The sequence below is a fragment of the Podarcis muralis genome, chromosome 4 (assembly GCF_964188315.1).
Source record: "Podarcis muralis chromosome 4, rPodMur119.hap1.1, whole genome shotgun sequence".
NCBI lineage: Eukaryota > Metazoa > Chordata > Lepidosauria > Squamata > Lacertidae > Podarcis > Podarcis muralis.
Window position 1 is genome coordinate 10,061,656 of NC_135658.1, and position 16,944 is coordinate 10,078,599.

The 16,944-nt window shown below is 47.0% G+C and overlaps 1 protein-coding gene across 7 annotated transcripts in view; it reads left to right on the plus strand.

The window, feature by feature from the left end:
* EMSY (EMSY transcriptional repressor, BRCA2 interacting) overlaps nucleotides 1-16,944 on the plus strand; it is a 45,434-nt gene that overhangs the window by 7,251 nt on the left and 21,239 nt on the right. For 5 of the 7 annotated variants that reach the window (XR_013392503.1, XM_077926909.1, XM_077926913.1 and 2 more), the window contains 9 exons: nucleotides 1,583-1,691; nucleotides 3,039-3,138; nucleotides 4,772-4,846; nucleotides 6,385-6,566; nucleotides 7,979-8,131; nucleotides 9,570-9,829; nucleotides 12,054-12,348; nucleotides 13,846-14,163; nucleotides 16,140-16,289. Coding sequence is in view for 6 of the 7 variants with exons in the window: in XM_077926909.1 (XP_077783035.1) it covers nucleotides 1,622-1,691; nucleotides 3,039-3,138; nucleotides 4,772-4,846; nucleotides 6,385-6,566; nucleotides 7,979-8,131; nucleotides 9,570-9,829; nucleotides 12,054-12,348; nucleotides 13,846-14,163; nucleotides 16,140-16,289 (1,603 nt within the window). In the remaining variant the exon portion in view is untranslated. The remainder of the gene's footprint in view (nucleotides 1-1,582; nucleotides 1,692-3,038; nucleotides 3,139-4,771; nucleotides 4,847-6,384; nucleotides 6,567-7,978; nucleotides 8,132-9,569; nucleotides 9,830-12,053; nucleotides 12,349-13,845; nucleotides 14,164-16,139; nucleotides 16,290-16,944) is intronic. The other 2 variants (XM_077926912.1, XM_077926914.1) reach the window with 1 other exon arrangement.

Below are 16,944 nucleotides of genomic sequence, written 5' to 3' on the forward strand. Positions count from 1 at the left end.
TTAATTCTTCATATTCATTTATTTTAAACAGTACGCTTCTTTTTACTGCTCTGCTAGCTGTCTTGGGAAAATAAACATAGGTTGAAGGCACAGCATTTAAACTGCACAAACGGATAAATCTCAGTACAAAGAGCGGATCACAATTTTGGTTTGTGGGTGTAGCAGCCATTTGTGCCCTGAGCTTTTGACTTGATTTCCTCCTCTCATGTGCCTCAGCCCCCTTCCTGGCTTGTGACCTGGTGTAGCATAGAGGCTCATAGACTGAGCCATGAATGATGAAGTCCCAGTTCAGAGCTTGCCTCTATCATGAATTCACATGGTGGCCTTAGTCAAGCCAGTTTCTCTCTGTCTCTGCATCTCTGCCTCTGTCTTCCTATCTGCAGTTTGGAGGCTAATGAAAGTGACTTATGTTACGTCTGTGCCCATTCCTGGATAGAGAGAATCTGCCCACAGTTGTCCATGTACAGTGGTACCTCGGGTTACATATGCTTCAGGTTATATACGCTTCAGGTTACAGACTCCGCTAACCCAGAAATATTACCTCGGGTTATGATCTTTGCTTCAGGATGAGAACAGAAATCATGAGGCCCCATTAGCTAAAGTGGTGCTTCAGGTTAAGAACAGTTTCAGGTTAAGAACGGACCTCCGGAACCAATTAAGTACTTAACCCGAGGTACTACTGTACAGTGGTGCCCCGCAAGATGAATGCCTTGCAAGACGGAAAACCCGCTAGACGAAAGGGTTTTCCGTTTTGGAGGTGCTTCGCAAAACGAATTTCCTATGGGCTTGCTTCGCAAGACGAAAATGTCTTGCGAGTTCCTGCAGGGTTTCCCCCCCCCTTTTTCCCCAGCCGCTAAGCCGCTTATCAGCTGATCCGCTAAGCCGCTACGCCGCTTAACAGCTGATCCGCTAAGCCACTTAACAGCTGATCCACTAAGCCGCTTAACAGCTGATCGCTAAGCCGCTTATCAGCTGATCTGCTAAGCCGCTTAACAGCTGATCCGCTAAGCCGCTTAACAGCTGATCCGCTAAGCCGCTTAACAGCTGATTGCTAAGCCGCTTATCAGCTGATCCGCTAAGCCGCTTAACAGCTGATCCGCTAAGCCGCTAATAGCGCTAATCCGCTAAGCCGCTAATGGGCTTGCTTTGCAAGACGAAAAAACCGCAAGACGAAGAGAATCGCGGAACGGATTCTTTTCGTCTTGCGAGGCACCACTGTATTGGTAACTGAGTTAGGTGGACCAATGGTCTGTCCCAGTATAAGGCCAACTTCCTGTGTTCTCTAACTTAAGTTTTTATGGAACATACCCCTTTTGAGGTGGTTCCACAGTCCCAGAGAGTCTACACAGACCAGATTTCTGCAGCCGACTTCCTTCTGCTCCCAACATGCCCTTGGAGAAAGCGAGGCAGAGAGACTCTTTACCTTTGTGCACCAGGGACTTTGTTAACCACGGTTAAATTCTTCAAACTTTGGTCCTCCCTCAAAGTGGCACAGGCTCCTGGTATTGCTTTGGTGGGTTAGCATTTGGAATCTGCAACGTCAGCCTGCTTTTCTCTTCCCTTGATTTGTGTCCATTTACAGGGAGGCTGAGCTCCGTGGGAGCAAACCGACCGGGGAACAATGCCTGTGGTGTGGCCGACCCTGCTGGATCTCAGCAGGGATGAATGCAAAAGGATCCTTCGCAAACTCGGTATGCCTACGGGGTTCTTTGCAGGGGGGGTGGGTCATCTTCTTTTCACTGACCTGACACTGGCTACCCATGTCTGAATGAGATCTGGGTCCCCAAGATGGACTGTAGGAATGAAGGGACCTTCTAGGGTAATGCTGGAGGACCCTCAAAAATGTGTTTCATATTAAGTGATGTCAGTACAGTGGTACCTCGGGTTACAGGCACTTCAGGTTACAGACTCCACTAACCCAGAAATAGTACCTCAAGTTAAGAACTTTGCTTCAGGATGAGAACAGAAATCATGTGGCGGCGGCACGGCGGCAGCGGGAGGCCCCATTAGCTAAAGTGATGCTTCAGGTTAAGAACAGTTTCAGGTTAAGAACAGACCTCCAGAATGAATTAAGTTCTTAACCCGAGGTACCACTGTAGTAAGTCTCTGTCTCAGTAGGGACTTTTCTGTGTGCTAGCTGACACTATGTTAATCAGCAAAGCTTTGAGGGTTGTTGTACGCTTCCGAGCACAATTCAAAGTCTTGGTGCTGATCTTTAAAGCCCTAAATGGCCTCAGTCCAGCATACCTGAAGGAGCATCTCCACCCCCATCGTTCTGCCAAGACACTGAGGTTCAGCGCCGAGGGCCTTCAGGCGGTTCCCTCCCTGCGAGAAGCCAAGTTACAGGGAACCAGGCAGAGGGCCTTCTTGGTAGTGGCACCCGCCCTGTGGAACGCCCTCCCACGAGATGTCAAAGAGAAAAGTAACTACCAAACTTTTAGAAGACATCTGAAGGCAGCCCTGTTTAGGGAAGCTTTTAATGTTTAATAGGTTATTGTATTTTAGTGTTTTGTTGGAAGCCACCCAGAGTGGCTGGAGAAATCCAGCCAGATGGGCGGACTATAAATAATAAATAATAATAATAATATTTATTATTATTGTTGTTGTTGTTGTTGTTGTTGTTGTCCCCTTTTTGGTTATTGTGTTGTGTTAGTGACAGTATGTAAGCATGTGGTGAAAATTTTCCCACTACTGTATTTTCCCTTCATTAAAGGTTTCCAGTCATAAGCTGGACAGCCACTTATCATGGATGCTGGAGATCACTGGTATTGAACCTATGGCCCTGCAGATGTTGGGGGACTCCTTCATCCCCGGCCAGCATGACCAGTGGCTAGAGGCAATGGGAATCATAGGCTTGGTAACACCTTGAGGGTCATAGGCTCCCCACTGATGTTGCAGAGGCAGATTTTTCCACACCTGGTTAGACTAGAGGGCTTCTAAGGTCCCTTACAACTCTATGGTTCTGTGATCTTTTTATTGAGCTCTCTTCCCCCCTCCCATGTATTGTTCACTTTTAACCTTTCTCCTTTCTTTTATAGAATTGGAGGCATATGCCGGTGTCATCAGTGCCTTGCGCGCTCAGGGGGATCTCACAAAGGAAAAGAAAGACATCCTTGGAGAACTCTCCAAAGTGCTTAGGTAGATGGAACATACTCATTTGTGCCCTGCCCATTCAACTCCACAAGGAGTGGCTTGCAATATAGTAAAGTACTACAAACCTTAAATGCTTGAAACCCATTAATTCATGCAAGTTTAAAAGCTGCAACGAACAGCACCAAAAGTAAGCACATGTATCTAACAGCCAACGGACTGGCAGAATAGCTTAGTTTGCTCTGGATTGATGTTCTTTTCAATAGAAGGTAGCAGAGAATTCCGCAGAACAAGCGCCATCACCAAAAAGGCCCTGTTTTTCTTTTCTTTCCTGTTTATTGATACAGTGCCGGACTTTGCCAGATGCCGTATGAAAGCTTCTCTGTATTAAATTTAGAACCTCCCCTTTAAGTAATATATAGTGTGGCATGCACAATGGCCAATTAAAATAACATCATAGAATAACACACTACAGGAAGAAACAAAAAGAGCAGCCAGTGCGGCACAAAACCAATTCAGGGCAAAACGCTTTTTAGAAGATGTTAAGTGCAGCTGTCTGCTCCCAGCGGGTACTGTCTTTGTTGCTGACCTTGAGAAAATTAAACATGACCATCAGTTACAATATAAAGGAAGACAGCGTCCGTTAAGGATGGTGAATCCTTGGCAAACCATGGTGTCTATTTATTTCCCAAATGCAGTCAGCAGTATCCAGTGGTTCTGTCAGTGCAAGGATTTATGCTTCTGCAGCGATAATTTCTCGCTCTCCTTTCCCCATGTGCACCCTGTGCCCTTTCCAGATCTGCTCCAGAGGGTTGGCGGAAACCCCAGAACAGATTTGGGGGTGCAAGCAGAAATCTTTACATTGACGGAATGCAGTATTTTGCACTACGTTGGATACTATCCACTGTCTGGCTGTTGATGCATCCCAAAGGCAATGGCTGGTTGTTGATGGCCATGGAAACTTGCAGAAGTCCATTTGAGGAGAAAGGGACCACATGGTACTCAAGAAGACTAGGTGGGGAATAAAAACTCGGTCTCGATAAAGGTCCACAAAATGCATAGACTCAAATGTATTTTCAGAACGCCAGTTGAGCAATCTCAGGGCAGCTCTTTTGCTGAAGAATGATGACTTCCAAGTTGGCCACACAGTGCCCTGGGCTATTGAATGTTAGGTTTGTTCCGCTCGTTATTTTTGTGCAGAGACAAGCTTGTTTGTCTGACGAAACAGAAGGGCATTGGGAGACGAGATATATCGCATTGAAGTCTGGACAGGTGAACCAGCCTCTGCTGGCAAGGCTAATTACCACATTTTTTGCTCTATAAGACGCACCAGACCACAAGACGCACCTAGTTTTTGGAGGAGGAAAACAAGAAAAAAAATATTCTGAATCTCAGAAGCCAGAACAGCAAGAGGGATCGCTGCGCAGTGAAAGCAGCGATCCCTCTTGCTGTTCTGGCTTCTGGGATAGCTGTGCAGCCTGCATTCGCTCCATAAGACGCACACACATTTCTCCTTTTTAGGAGGGAAAAAGTGAGTCTTATAGAGCAAAAAATACAGTAAGTCCCATCATAGCATTGCTTTTGACAGCTGTCCATTTCACTTTGATTTTTAAGGCCCTCGAAGCCTTGTCTTGCTTCTGGCCTGTACCTCTGTGTCTAACACTTCGGTGTCTTTCAACAGCATTTCAACAGAAAGGCATCGAGCTGAAGTTCGAAGGGCGGTCAATGATGAGCGATTGACGACGATTGCTCACAAGTAAGGAATTTTTTTTTAATTAAGAAACGCAAACAAGTGATATACAAATGCCTGAAATGAACAAATAGAATACCACCTTTGGTTTTCAGAAGTTGAACCTGCAGCTGTGCATGAACGGGTAATATCACAAAAATAACACTGCATATTTAGGATTTGGAAAGAATGAGTTGCTACATCATTGCTTTGTTGGTTTGTTTTTATAAGCCATGTTTTCATATAAAATATCACAAGGTGTTACAGTATTACAATAAAAAAAGCAGGCACACCTGTGAGAGCTGGTTGATGAGGAATCTTAGGTTCGAAAGGCCCATCTGAATAACACAGTTTTTAGAAGGTGTCTGAAAATGAGCAAGGATGGTTCCTGCTGAACCTCTAGTGGCAAGGAGTTTCGCAGACCCAGCGCTTGCCACACTAAAGGCTTAGCGCCTCGTAAAAGCCAACTGAACCTCGGGAGCAGGTTTTAGGAGGGGTGAGAACATAAGCTAAATAGATACAGCTATGTCCTTCCAGAATGAGGTTTGAGTGATAGACGGTGACTTTTTTTAGAGGAGAAATGATAGAGAACTGTCATTAGCATTACCCTTGCTGGGCTCTACCTCTGGTTAACTCCAATGGGCCAGTTTTTCTGCAAGAACACTGCTTCTGGTTCTTTCAAACCTACTCTCAATTCAGTACAGTGGTACCTCGGGTTACATACGCTTCAGGTTACATATGCTTCAGGTTACAGACTCCGCTAACCCAGAAATAGTACCTTGGGGTAAGAACTTTGCTTCAGGATGAGAACAGAAATCGTGCTCCGGCGGCACGGCAGCAGCGGGAGGCCCCATTAGCTAAAGTGGTGCTTCAGGTTAAGAACAGTTTCAGGTTAAGAACGGACCTCCGGAACGAATTAAGTACTTAACCCGAGGTACCACTGTAATAAAAAGGGACATTTCTAGATGTCTCTTTTCAGTCTATTTTGCCCTGTGGTAATTGACACTTGCAATCCGCTAAACAGTACACTTTTAAACTATGGTGTATTGGCTGAAGTACTTGGACTAGGACCCAGGACATTTGGACTTGATCAATTCCCTCTCGAATATCTCAAAAAATTAAAAAGCGCTCAGCACCTGTGACGTGATCCTTTTAACCGGAAAAGCGAGGGACCTTCCACATGCAAAACAGGTGCCCTGCAGCTGAGCTATGGACCCTTCCCATCCCATGAATTGACCATATTCTGAATAAGCCCATTGGTTTCTTTCACCCAGTAAATTATACTTTGACCTCTCACCAAGGTTTCGGTCAGGCGCCTTGCTAATGGAGATCCATTTTGAGCGGAAGGTTCTAGGATCTGGGACTGTCAACAAAGTTGTGTGCTCTACCCAGTAGCTGAATGTTTTCCATTTCTGGGTGAATTTACAGTCCACCCCACCTGGCGGTGGATTCGGGGAGGTTCACGATACCTGTCTGGAGAGAGATTTTCTGGTTTGAAAGACCTATTTAGGAATGGGAGAACGACTTGGAACGGACCGTTTACAGACCTGCGTGTTTCTCCTTAGTATGTCTGGGCCCAACAGCTCTTCTGAGTGGTCGATTGAAGGCCGCCGCCTCGTCCCTCTGATGCCCCGGCTGGTTCCCCAAACCGCTTTCACCGTCACGGCAAACGCTGTTGCCAACGCGGCGCTCCAGCACAACGCAGCTCTCCCTTCCCCAGCAGAGACAGGAAGCAAAGAAGGTGAGGGTAGGTGGCCTTCCTCTCTTTCGGTTATTGGGAATGGGAGAAGGATGCTCTTAATGCTTTGAAAGGGGCACCATGCTTAGGCCTTCAACCGGGGATGGGGAACCTCTCTTCCTCAAGCTGTTGCTGGGATACAGGTCCCAGCAACCCTGACGATGGCCTCTGAAAACATCAGAGAAGCCTGCTGGGTCAAACTAATGGCCCATCTCGTTTGTTTTCCTGTTCTCACAAATGCCAGTGGGAAATCCACAAGTTTCCAGCAACTGGGCATTCAGAAGCCTTGCTGCCTCCAGCTTTGGAGGCAGGGCAGAGCCCTCCTGGCCAGCAGCCACCAATAGCCCTCTCCTCCAGAAATTTGTCTCGCCAGAGTGGTGCATGCTCTAGTTATCTCCCGCTTGGACTACTGCAACATGCTCTCCATGGGGCTACCTTTGAAGGTGACTCGGAAACTGCAATTAATCCAGAATGCGGCAGCTAGACTGGTGACTGGGAGTGGCCCCCAGACCATATAACACCGGTTTTGAAAGATCTTCATTGGCTCCCAGTACGTTTCCGAGCACAATTCAAAGTGTTGGGGCTGACCTTGAAAGCCCTAAACGGCCTCGGCCCAGTAGACCTGAAGGAGCGTCTCCACCCCATCATCCAGCCCGGACACTGAGGTCCAGCACCTGGGGCCTTCTGGTGGTTCCCTCGCTGTGAGAGGTGAGGTTACAGGGAACCAGGCAGAGGGCCTTTTTGGTAGTGGCGCCTGCCCTGTGGAACGCCCTCCCAACAGATGTCAAGGCAATAAACAACTATTTTACTTTTAAAAGACAACTGAAGGCGGCCCTGTTTAGGGAAGTTTTTAATGTTTGATGCTGTATTGTTTTTAATATTCAGTTGGAAGCCGCCCAGAGTGGCCGGGGAAACCCAGCCAGATGTGCGGGGTATAAATAAATTATTATTATTATTATTATTATTTGTTTGTTTGTTTGTCTGTCTGTCTGTCTGTCTGTCTAATCCTCCTTTAAAGCCATTGTAACCATCACTGCCTCCTGTGCGGCTGATGGGAGCTGGACTCTCGCTCCTTAAACCTTTGCCACCTATATCAGGGCCCCTCTTACCACTTGTATAGAAGGCCCCAACCTCGACCCAACTGCACTGGCTGCCAATTAGTTTCCGGGCCCAATTCGAAGTGGTAGTTTTGACCTGTATTGCCTTAAACGGCTCAGGGCTGCCTCACCCCATATGATCCAACCTGGACCCTGCGATCATCATCTCAGGCCCTTTATCGTTTGCTTCTTCCACAACATGTCTGATGGGTGGCAGTATTCTTGAGCCAGCCCCTTGGAGTGTAGGCTGGAGATGAATGAAGTAGACAGATGAAAACGCTTTGGTTTACACATCATCCTCTTCTTCTCTCTCGCTCTCTTCAGTGGTGGTTTGCTATTCCTACACAAGCACCACCTCAACCCCAACGTCCACCCCAGTCCCGAGCGGCAGCGTCGCGACCGTGAAATCCCCCAGGCCCGCCAGCCCGGCTTCCAACGTCGTCGTCTTGCCAAGTGGGAGCGCCGTTTACGTCAAGAGTAAGTGACACCAAGGAAAAGGAGGGCTAGGCTCCTCCAGAGGCAGCCAAGGTCTTGAGCATGGCCTGAGGGTTCTTTGATTTTGAACGCCATACGCCAGGCCTTCCCCACCACTGCTCACAGTGTCCTGCAAACCTTGGTAGCTGCCCTTTGGGCTTGGCAAAAATGAATGGATGGATGTAATCATGTGTTTGAAACAGCCAGCAGTTTGAGCTGTGTAAATGGGTAGATTCAGAGATGCTGGTTGGTAAGCATTGGTCAGTCTCCTGGTCAGTGGTGCAGCCAAAGTCCAGGGCCCCGCAGCTTGGGTGTGGGTGGGTGTGTCTCCAAATCATAGAATCATAGAGTTGGAATAGACCACAAGGGCCATTGAGTCCAACCCCCTGCCAAGCAGGAAACACCATCAGAGCACTCCTGACATATGATTGTCAAGCCTCTGCTTAAAGACCTCCATAGAAGGAGACTCCACCACACTCCTTGGCAGCAAATTCCACTGTCAAACAGCTCTTACTGTCAGGAAGTTCTTCCTAATGTTTAGGTGGAATCTTCTTTCTTGTAGTTTGGATCCATTGCTCCGTGTCCGCTTCTCTGGAGCAGCAGAAAACAAGCTTTCTCCCTCCTCTATATGACATCCTTTTATATATTTGAACATGGCTATCATATCACCTCTTAACCTCCTCTTCTCCAGGCTACAGATGACCACCTACAGACCACCTCCAAATGACCACCTACAGAGTAGCAGGGTTTTTTTAAAAAATAATTTTTATTGAGTTTTCCATTTTAACAATCAAATCACATTAAATATTCCAAATTATACAGATACATTTCAAATAATCCAAATATTCTGCTGAATTATAATCTTTTTGCTGGGGCTTCCCATGCTTTGATTTCGGGAGGGGGGGCTCTGATCATCTCATATCTCTGCTGCTTTTAATCGTCATTTCTAATTGTTCCTTTAATTCTTCTTGTCGTTTTCCTTCTTTCACTGCCTCTGAGTTGTTTCCACAAGCGAGCTGAAGTAAAATGATATGTTTCTGTGTGGATTTAATTGTATGGTACCCGTCTGTCCGTGCAGCATCTCCTCACACTGTTGGTATTTCTGCCGAATCAATCCAAAAATTTCTTCGCTGCTGGCAGCCGCCATTTTCTCTCAGTTCCGATGAAACAATTCTGGGCGCCTGCTCATTAATTTTCCCAGGCCGATTGCATCAAACATTAGCCTTTCCAGGGGAGATTTACCAAATTGAACTTGAAATACAAATATAGTGACATATTAAGAGCTCACCCCCCCCCCCAGAGAGTAGCAGTTGAAGAGGTCAGTGGTCAACAGGTTGTGTCTTGGCATGTGGGCCAGCTTGGCCTGGGGAGGTTTGAGCAGTGCTCTGGGTGCATCAGTGCAGGGGAGGCTACCGGACTGAGGCGTCTCTCTCGTTGGCAGGCGTGAGCTGCTCAGATGACGACGAGAAGCCCCGCAAACGGCGCCGCACCAACTCCTCCAGCTCCTCCCCAGTCCTCCTGAAGGAGGTCCCCAAGGCTGCCACGCCGGTCACCAAGACCATCACGGTGCCTGTCAGCGGCAGCCCCAAGATGAGCAGCATCATGCAGAGCATAGCCAACTCCTTGCCGCCCCACATGTCCCCTGTGAAGATCACCTTCACGAAGCCGTCGACACAGACGACCAACACCACAACCCAGAAGGTGAGTAGGGCTTTTCGGTATGTGCGGCTGAGAACGAGAGGTTTCCTTAGTCTACAGCAGGCACCCCCAAACTCGGCCCTCCAATGAACATTCACAAACTGTTTATTGTAATCTATAGATAGACAACTTGAGGATCTTTAAAATTTTATAACATGCAGCTAGAAATATGTGTTGAGAAACCAGAGAAAGGAGTTGAGGGAAGTCCGGGGGTGGAGTGGGAGGTGGGGAAATGGAGGAGAAAAATAATAATAATGTGGATGATGTATTTTTGATAAAACCACTGTGTTGAAATTTCCAATAAAACAACAACAACTCAGCCCTCCAGATGTTTTGGGACTACAACTCCCATCATCCCTAGCTAACAGGACCAGTGGTCAGGGCTGATGGGAACTGTAGTCCCAAAACATCTGGAGGGCTAAGTTTGGGGGTGCCTGGTCTACATTCCCTGTGCAATCCCTGCCACTGTGAAATTGAGGACCGTATATTTCTGGCAGGTGACCCTTCAGAGCTACAGCTGTTGTCATTTTGGCTTTCCCAGTCTGGGAAAGAATAGCGGGGGCCAGCCATTCAGAAGTGTGAGCAGCTCCAGTAAGTTTGCCACTCGCATTGTGTGGAGTTTGGAACTGACAGGGTTAAAACTCCGTGGTGTCCTGTATCTGGGAGGAGCTTGACGCAGAGAAGTGCGTCACAGTCTGTGTCACTTTCCAGACTTGCTTTCGATTCTGACTGGGACGCAGCTCAGCTCGGAGGCTGCGAGTGTGTGCTTTGGAGCACAGAGAAATGTCGGAAGTTTCTGATGGAATTACTGCTTTGTAAATAAACGCTTCTAGAGATAAGAACCGAACTGTCTTTGGACTTGATTTATCCCTCATCTCACACGGACGCAGGACCGCTGCTACTCTGCTCTCCTGCCAGGTCAGCTCCCTAGCAGAGCCACGCAGGGAAGCCTGACTGGATGCAGGATTTATTTACCCAAACATTGCAGTACGCTCACAAATGTGGGGGGCTGTTTGACCCCGAAACCAGGGTAGAGGCTCAGCCCAGTCCCAGACTACAGACTGGAAACTGCTTTTAACCACACCCTGCAACACCAGTTCTGTTTAATTGTCTGTCGTTTTTTCTCCCTGAGTTCCTCTGTTATGTGCTGATGTCTTCTCCCGTCAGTAAAACCCCATCCACCACATTTCAAAAGATAATGCTGCCTGTGGACCAGCACATGTTTGGTCCCAGAAATAGGGCAGAGTCACACACAGCCAACTCCCCTAACAGCCTGTCTCATAGGGTGGCTGTGCAGGGAAATGAGATAGCCTTGTCTGCGGGTGCAACCTCAAGAGCTGCTCCCAAGAGGCTGTAAATATGTTTTAGTGACCCTCAAGCCTCATCCACGTTTGGCTACTGCGGCATCAATTTGGAGGTTGTCATTCAATCACATATTGATAGCGAATGCAATAGTAACCAGCGAGTTTGGGCGACACGATTTATTGTCACAAAGCCAGTTGAGAGTGATGGCAGCGTTACCCTTACTCTGAATGGACAAATGCTCCTTTTGGGAGCAGACCCAAAACAACAGTGAGGGGCTGTCGGCACAAGGGGTGATGATCGAAACCATTTTGTGTTTGCTCTTTTCCTTTTTTTAATAAGATTTTTTATTAAGTTTTCCATTTAACAATCCAATCATCTCACATTAATTATTCCAAATTCTACCAATACATATTATAAAGTTGAAATATTTTGCCAAATTTTGAATTTTGTTGGGGGTTCCCATGTTTCAAGTTCAGCGAGGGTCCAATCATCTCGTATTTCTGCTGCTTTTGATGTTCACAAATCCCATCTTCCAGTCTTCTTGTTGTTATCATTTTTCTTCTTAATAACCTCTGAGTTGTTTCCACAGGCGAGTTAAACCAAACATTATTATATTTCTGTGTGAACTTTGTAAGGCTCTCCTTAAATCACCACACGCTGATCCAAAAGTCCTGCTCGGGCGGCAGGCACCATTTTAGTCTGTTCCGATGTAATAAAGTCTAATTTATTACATTAGCTCATTAATTTTCCCAGACCAGTTGCACCATAAATCAGTCTTTCCAGGGGAGGGTTTGCCAAATCAAACACACAATCCAAACATGATAACAAAGCAGTGGTTCACCTCCCCTTCTGGCTATTAATCTCGCAACTTAGTCTGTCTCCCGATTAAGAACTGCGTCACCTTGTGTTTGCTCTTTTCCAGGTGATCATAGTCACCACGTCTCCCAGCTCCACCTTTGTCCCCAACATCCTCTCCAAGTCTCACAACTACGCGGCCGTCACCAAGCTCGTCCCAACCTCGGTCATTGCCTCGACCACCCAGAAGCAGCCGGTGGTCATCACCGCTTCCCAGTCCTCTTTGGTTAGCAGCTCCACCAGCACCTCTACCAGCGCCTCCACCGGGGGCTGCTCCACCCTTTCTTCCACTCCCAGCACGGTCGCTGTGACCACCGTGGTCTCCTCGACGCCCTCCGTGGTTATGTCCACAGTTGCACAGGGTGAGATGTTGGCTTTGCATGGGGAAGAGATTGCGACACCCACTGCCTCGGGTGAGAAGACAGGTGCAGCTGAAAACTGCATGCTACATCTCATTAGGGTCTTCCAGGCTTCCTTTGTGTGCTGCATTTACCGTCTTTTCCCGAAAGTAAGACATCCCCCGAAAAGAAGACCTACTGTATTTTTCGCTCTATAAGACGCACCAGACCACAAGACGCACCTAGTTTTTGGAGGAGGAAAACAAGAAAAAAAAAATATTCTGAATCTCAGAAGCCAGAACAGCAAGAGGGATTGCTGCGCAGTGAAAGCAGCAATCCCTCTTGCTGTTCTGGCTTCTGGGATAGCCTGCATTCGCTCCATAAGACGCACACACATTTCCCCTTACTTTTTAGGAGGGGAAAAGTGAGTCTTATAGAGCAAAAAATACGGTACTTCCAGTTTTGCCTCTCGCTGTAATATAAGGCATCCCCCGAAAATAAGACCTCCCCGATAATAAGGCCTCCCCCGAACATAAGGCCTCCCTGGAATATAAGGCCCCCGAAGCTACCGTAAGGCGTCTGACTCCTCTGGACCGTAGCGGCGGGTGCCGCCGCGCAGCTCACTGATTGGCCACAGCACAGCCGGAGCTGTTCAGGCAGTATGAGGTCTCTTTAAATCAGAGAGTCTGCGCCGCTGCCAAGACAAGCTGCCGCCTGCTGCTCGCTCTGCCCTGGCGGAGTCTGGCTGACTCACAATTAGACAATAAATGTGTACCGTATTCTTCATGGAAAAATAAGACATCCCCTGAAAATAAGACCTGGCGCATCTTTGGGAGCAAAAATTAATATAAGACACTGTCTTATTTTCGGGGAAACGGTATGATGAGTTGTACAATGGTACCTCTGGTTACGTACTTAATTCATTCATTCCGGAGATCTGTTCTTCACCTGAAACTGTTCTTGACCTGAAGCACCACTTTAGCTAATGGGGCCTCCTGCTGTTTAGGGAAGTTTTTAATGTTTGTTGTTCTGTCGTGTTTTTAATATTCTGTTGGGAGCTGCCCTGAGTGGCTGGGGAAACCCAGCCAGATGGGCGGGGTATAAATATTATTATTATTATTATTATTATTATTATTATTATTATTATTATTAATTACAGTGGTACCTCTGGATGTGAACGGGATCCATTCCGGATCCCTGTTCGCATCATGAGCAGAACGCAACCCACATCTGCGCGGGTCACGATTTGCAGCACATGCGCATGACATCATTCTGAGCGTCTGCGCATGCGCGAGCGGCGAAACCCAGAAGTAACCTGTTCCGTTACTTCCGGGTCGCCACGGAACACAACCTGAAAAGATTTAACCCGAAGCGACTAACCCAGGGTATGACTGTAGTATTATTATTACTCGGATCACGTGAACTCAGTGTGGGAGTGGGCACTGGCTGTGACTCAGAGGTTGGTAATGGTCCAGAACAAAGGACAAAGCACCAAATGCCTGCCTTCCTCCTCTCTTCAAGGAGTCTGCACGTCGGCCATTAAAGTCGCAGCGGCCCGGTTGCCTTCGCCCAAGACCCTGGTGGGGGCGCCGACCCAGATCCTGACACCGTTTCCTAAACAGCAGCAGCAGCAGCAGCAACAACAGCCGTCTCCCAAGCAGCAGCTTCAGCAAGCCCAGCCGCAGCAGCAGCTAACCCAGGCTTCCCCCGTGGCCGCGCAGCAGCAACAGCAACAGCAACAACCTTCCCAGCAGCAGCAGCAGCAGCCAGGCCTCCACCCCCAGCAGTCTCCCCTTCCACCAGGCATCAAGCCCACCATCCAGATCAAGCAGGAATCAGGTACCGATCAATGGGTTGCTCCGGCCTCCATGTCAGGGATTGAGGAAAGGAACCTATGCTGCCAATTCACATAGCAGACCAGTATAAAGTAAGCAGCACATAAGCGGCGCACAAAACGCTGCCAAACCATTCTGCGTTCTAAATCTCATATTAATAATCCAGAAATTGAGAGAGCTATGTACAAAATCTACTACAGAAGCCACAAACAGAAAACTCATTCAAATTGTGTCCAAAAGGAAGATTCAGTCTTTAAACTTCCTTTAGCCAGGCTCCTGTAGATATCAACAAAGGTAAGCTTGATCAAACGAAGTGTCGGCGATGTTGCGATCGAGAGTTAGATATCAGCGAGGATAAGTTTGATCAAGTGAAGTGTCAGTGATGCTCGCACAAGAGTTAGACAGGGTGCCGGCATTTGTCACCTCTTTCGCCCATGAAGAGTCTCGGGCTTCTTCAGTAAATTCTCTCTCACGGTTTTGATATATTTATAAACATTCAAGTCCATATGTTGCATTTCTTCTTAGATTAAGCTACAATATTTAATTTCTTTCTTCAGGAAATTCTCCCTCAAGATTTTGGTGTATTTACATACATTCAACTTCATATGCTAAGTTCTTTCTTGACTTAAGCATTTATTCATTTGTTCAAACTTATCCTCGCTGATATCTAACTCTCGATCGCAACATCACCGACACTTCGTTTGATCAAACCTACCTTTGTTGATATCTACAGGAGCCTGGCTAAAGGAACTTTAAAGACTTAATCTTCCTTTTGGACACAATTTGAATGAGTTTTCTGTTTGTGGCTTCTGTAGTAGATTTTGTACATAGCTCTCTCAATTTTTGGATTATTAATATGAAATTTAGAACATAGAATGGTTTGGTAGCGTTTTGTGTGCTGCTTATGTGCTTCTTACTTTATACTGGCCATGTCAGGGTTTGGCAGGATGCCGACGAGTGTTCACCGGGGGAAGAGGGGCTGGAGTCTGACTTAGGAGAGCAGGGCTGTAGTTTGTGGAGACCTGTATCAGCCAGGAGGCAAGAATCCGAGGCAGGCGAAGCTTCAGAGCTGGAGGGTGGAGCACAGGATGGAAGAAGAGGAGGAAGAAGTAACCATACAAACCCCTGCGTTGTAACGAGAACATCAGCAATGTCTAGGCAACACAATGACCATGTACATAACGTAATAGACAATCTTTATAGAATTCCTTCAAACCGTAACAAGTACAAAATGAAATCTTCAGTCTCAAAGTCTCTGAAAATCTTTAAATGAAGCGAGGTACCAGACTTTGTACGATGAAAGACAAGCTGTGAAGCTTTGTGTATTCAGCAAATACGCTGTCCAACACTGAACAGTGATTCCGGATATTGACTACTGTTTCGTAGACTTCTTCGTCAGCGTGGTGGGAGGATATAGAATTGCTTCATAAGGCCATCTTATATTGAATGAATGTATGTAATTGAAAATGCAGTGACTACATTATTACATGAGCACTGTTCCACAGCATTTGATATTTTCATTTCATTCAGAGACTTTGAGACTAAAGATTTCATTTTGTACTTGTTATGGTTTGAAGGAATTCTATAAAGATTGTCAGTTGTGTATTTACATGGTCACCGTGTTGCCTAGACATTGCTGAAGAGGAGGAAGAGGCAGGTCAGGCAAGTGAAGGGCGGAGGGGCAAGGAAGCAGCAGTGGGGTGATCAGTTCTAGGCAGTGGCCTCCTGGGTGATAGAGAAGGAGAGACGAATGCAAAAGGAGGGGGCAGGTAGAGGTGCAGGCAGAAGAAAAAGACTAGAATTAATCTGGTCAGCTAAGCATATACATTTGAATTTGCTCGAGTTAAATGCTCTTGTGATGCGGCTCCCCTGTGTTGCGGGGAATGATTTGTTCTGTCTTTCTGTAGCTATTTGGCCTTCCTTTTTAATGTTTGCTTCTTACGTCCACCTCCCACTCGTGATGCCTCTTTTCTTTCCTAGGGGTCAAGATAATCACCCAGCAAGTGCAGCCCAGCAAAATCCTCCCCAAGCCAGTCACAGCAACTTTGCCCAGCACTAGCAATTCCCCTATTATGGTGGTGAGCAGCAATGGGACCATCATGACAACCAAACTGGTCACAGCCCCTGCTGGTGAGTGATTCTTTCCTATGCTCCGTAGAGGGTGGAAAGCCTTTTAAACTTGGGAAATAAGCTTAAATGGTGATGTACCTAGGGCACAGTGAAGATGATCATACAGTACAGATTGTTTGACATATTTGAATCATTTTTTGCCTACTTACATGAGAATACAAGTAAGTTTGTGTACTAAAAAAACACACGATTCCTCCATTCTCCTCCTTGTTACGACGTGGGGTCCACACTTTGCCAAATTAACTTGTCAGTGACAAAGATTCCTACCTAGTCTTCTCCCTGACCTGCTGATTTTCAATTTCCAAAGACTTGTGTGTTTGTGTTGAGGAGCATTCAGTCCTGTTAAAGTGGAACAGCCAAGACACCTCTCCACTTTTGCAGAATTTGCAAGGGGTGAGGATGACGATGATGATGATTAATTGAATTTATATACCGCCCTATACCCGCAGCTCACAGAATAAATGTGAGCATATAACGTCCATAGTTTTAGCCTTCTCCCTGACATGCTGATTTTCTGTGTGCAGGGATTTGGCATTTGCACAGAGGGACATTGAAGTGCTGCGATCCCCTGTCTGCCTCGCCGAGACCCTAGGCTTGCCACCTGTCCAGGGTTTGTGTGTGCTGATGTGCATGCACACAGTTTGGGGAGTGTTCA